The 3,141-nt window shown below is 46.9% G+C and overlaps 1 protein-coding gene across 1 annotated transcript; it reads left to right on the top strand.

Annotated features, from left to right (window-relative positions):
- Positions 1-223: 223 nt before the first annotated feature.
- On the top strand, positions 224-2,576 carry LOC113962655 (chromodomain-helicase-DNA-binding protein 8-like). Its single transcript, XM_027673411.1, has 4 exons — positions 224-308; positions 426-481; positions 1,187-1,304; positions 2,463-2,576. The coding sequence occupies exons 1-4, from the start codon at positions 288-290 to the stop codon at positions 2,574-2,576; spliced, it is 309 nt and encodes a 102-aa protein (XP_027529212.1). The 5' UTR covers positions 224-287.
- Positions 2,577-3,141: the final 565 nt, after the last annotated feature.

Genomic DNA, 3,141 nt, shown 5'->3' with positions numbered 1-3,141 from the left:
CTCTTCCTCCTCTTCTTCCTCCTCCTCCTCCTCCTCCTTCTCCTCTTCCTCCTCCTTCTTTTCCTCTTTCTCCTTCTCTTCCTCCTCTTCCTCCTCCTCCTCTTCCTCCTCCTCCTCTTCCTCCTCCTCCTCTTCCTCCTCCTCCTTCTCCTTCTCTTTCTTCTCTTCCTCCTTCTCCTCTTCCTTCTCCTCCTCCTCCTCCTCCTCCTCCTCCTCCTCCTCCTCCTCCTCCTCCCCAGGAGAACCCGAGCGAGGAAGACGCCGCCATCGTGGACAAGGTTCTCTCCATGCGGGTGGTCAAGAAGGAGGTGAGGGGGGATTTTTTGGGGACAAAGGGACCTTTTTTGGGGTCTCCTGGAGCTCCTGATCTTCTTCCCGACCCTCTTCTTCCTCTTTTTCTTCATCATCTCCCTCTTCTCCCTCAGCTCCCGTCGGGGCAGTTGGTGGAGTGCGAGGAGTTCTTCGTCAAGTACAAGAACTAGTAGGTGTCTCAAAATACCTCAAAATGGACCTAAAAACCCCCCAAATGGCCCCAAAAATCCCCCCCAAATGGCCCCAAACCTGAAACTCTTCAGGTGACCCCAAAAACCCCCTGAAATGTCCCAAAAAACCTCCCAGAGTGACCCCAAAAACCCTCCAAAAAACCACCCAAACTGACCCAAATAATCACCTGAAACGTCCCAAAAATCTCTGGAATTACCCAAAAACCACCAAATTGACCCCAAAAATTCCCTGGGTGACCCCAAATCCTCCAAACGACCCAAAATCCCCCAAACTGACCCCAGAAAACCTCCCCGGGTGACCCCAAACTCTCTGAAACAGCCCCTAAAACCCCCCAAACTGTCCCCAAACCTCTCAAATTGTTCCCCAAAACCTCTCTGGGTGACCCCAAACCCTCTGAAATGGCCCCAAAAATCCCCCAAACTGACCCCAAAAACCACCTAAAATGTCCTGAAGACCTCTGAAATGATCCAAAATCCCCCAAACTGACCCCAAAAACCCTGAGACTGTCCCCAAAAACCCCTGAGCTGTCCCCAAAAGCCCCCAAAATATCCTTAAAACCTCCCCCAGAAGGTCCAAAAACCCCCCAAAAAACCCCAAACTGACCCCAAAAACCCTCCAAATTTCCCAAAAATCCCCCAAATGCCCCAAAATCCCCGGAATTGAGCCCAAAACCGTCCCCCAGCTCGTACCTGCACTGCGAGTGGGCGACGGTGGCGCAGCTGGAGCGAGACAAGAGGATCCACCAGAAACTCAAACGATTCAAGACCAAGATGAGCCAGATGAGGCACTTCTTCCACGAGGTTTGGGGCAAAAAATGAATATTTTGGGCAAAAATTGGGGTTTGGGGGGAAAAATGGGGGGTTTGGGGGAAAAAATCAGGGGTTTAGGGGAAAAAAGGGGGGATTTTGAGTGGAAAATTCTGATTTTTGTGTGTTTGGGGCTGAAAAATGGAGGTTTGGGGGGAATAAAGGAGGTTTTGGGTGGAAAAATGGGGGGTTTGGGGGCTGAAAAATGGGAGTTTTGAGTGGAAAAATGGGGGTTTGGGTAAAAATTGTGAGTTTTGGGGAAGAAGAGGGTTTTGGGTGGAAAAATGGGGGTTTTGGGTAAAAAATGGGGGTTTGGGTGGAAAAATGTGGGGTTTGGGTAAAGAAATTGGGGGATTTGGGTAAAAGTAGGAGTTTTGGGGAGGAAAAAGGGTTTTGGGTGAAAAATTGGGGGTTTGGGGTGGAAAAATGAGGGGTTTGGGTGGAAAAATGGGGGTTTGGCAAAAAAAATGGGACTTTTGGGTAAAAATTAGGAGTTCTGGGCAAGAAAAGGGTTTTGGGTGAAAAAATGTGGGTTTGGGTAAAGAAACGGGGGGGTTGGATAAAAGAAAGGGAGTTTTGGGTAAAAATTAGGAATTTTGGGCAAGAAAAGGGTTTTGGGGGAAAAAATGGGGGTTTGGGTAAAAAATGGGGGATTTGGGGTAAAATAAAGGGGGTTTGGGTAAGAAAAGGGGTTTGGAGGGAAAAACGGAGAGTTTGGGGAAAAATGGGGGGTTGGGGGCAAAATTGGGAGTTTGGGGCAAAAAACGGGGAATTTGGGCAAAGAAAAGGGGTTTGGGGAAAAACCGGAGAGTTTGGGGTAAAAAATTGGGGGGTTGGGGCAAAAAATGGGGGATTTGGGCAAAGAAAAGGGTTTTGGGTGGAAAAACAGGGGTTTTGGGTAAAAAGAAGGGGATTTGGGGGAAAAATGGGGGGAGTTTGGCTGGAAAACTTGGATTTTTGCTCAGAAAAAATGGGAGTTTGGGGCTGAAAAATGGGATTTTTGGGAAAATAAATGAGATTTTGGGTGGAAAAATGGGGGGTTTGGGGGAAAAATGGGGGGTTTTGGGTTGGGAAAATCCATTTTTTCGGGGTTTTTGGGTCGGGAAAATTCATTTTTGGGGGTTTTGATCCCAAAATTCCGTGTTTTTGTAGGATGAGGAGCCGTTCAACCCCGACTACGTGGAGGTCGATCGGATCCTGGACGAGTCCCACAGCGTCGACAAGGACAACGGGGAGGTGGGGAACCCAAAATTCGGGGGGGACTGAGGGGTGGGGAGACCCCAAAATTGGTGGGTTTGGTGGCGTTAGAGCTCCTAAAAATCAGATTTTTGATGGTTTTGAGCTCCAAAAATCAGATTTTTGATGAATTTTGAGCTCTAAAAATCTGATTTTTGCTGGAATTGGGGGGAAAAATGGGGGTTTGGGTGGAAAATTTGATTTTTTCTGGGGAAAAAATGCGGGTTTGGGGCCGAAAAATGGGGGTTTGGGGAGAAATAAATGAGATTTTGAGGGAAATAAATGAGATTTTGAGAGAAATAAATGAGATTTTGGGCTGAAAACAGGGGTTTGGGCGGGAACTGAGTTTTTTGACAGATCTGAGAGTTTTTTGCCCTAAAAATGATGTTCCTGCTGGATTTGAGCCTGGTAGACACCAAAAATGATGTTTTTGATGGACTTTAGTGTGGTAGAGCCTTAAAAAATTAGATTTGTGAATCTGAGCTCCAAAAAATCAGATTTTTGATGGATTTTTGAGCTCTAAAAATCAGACTTTTGATGAATTTTGAGCTCTAAAAATCAGACTTTTGATGGATTTTGAGCTCTAAAAATCAGA

Source organism: Neopelma chrysocephalum, unplaced genomic scaffold (assembly GCF_003984885.1).
Source record: "Neopelma chrysocephalum unplaced genomic scaffold, ASM398488v2 Primary Assembly neopelma1_184168, whole genome shotgun sequence".
Lineage (NCBI taxonomy): Eukaryota > Metazoa > Chordata > Aves > Passeriformes > Pipridae > Neopelma > Neopelma chrysocephalum.
This window is presented reverse-complemented; position numbering and strand designations above follow the sequence as displayed.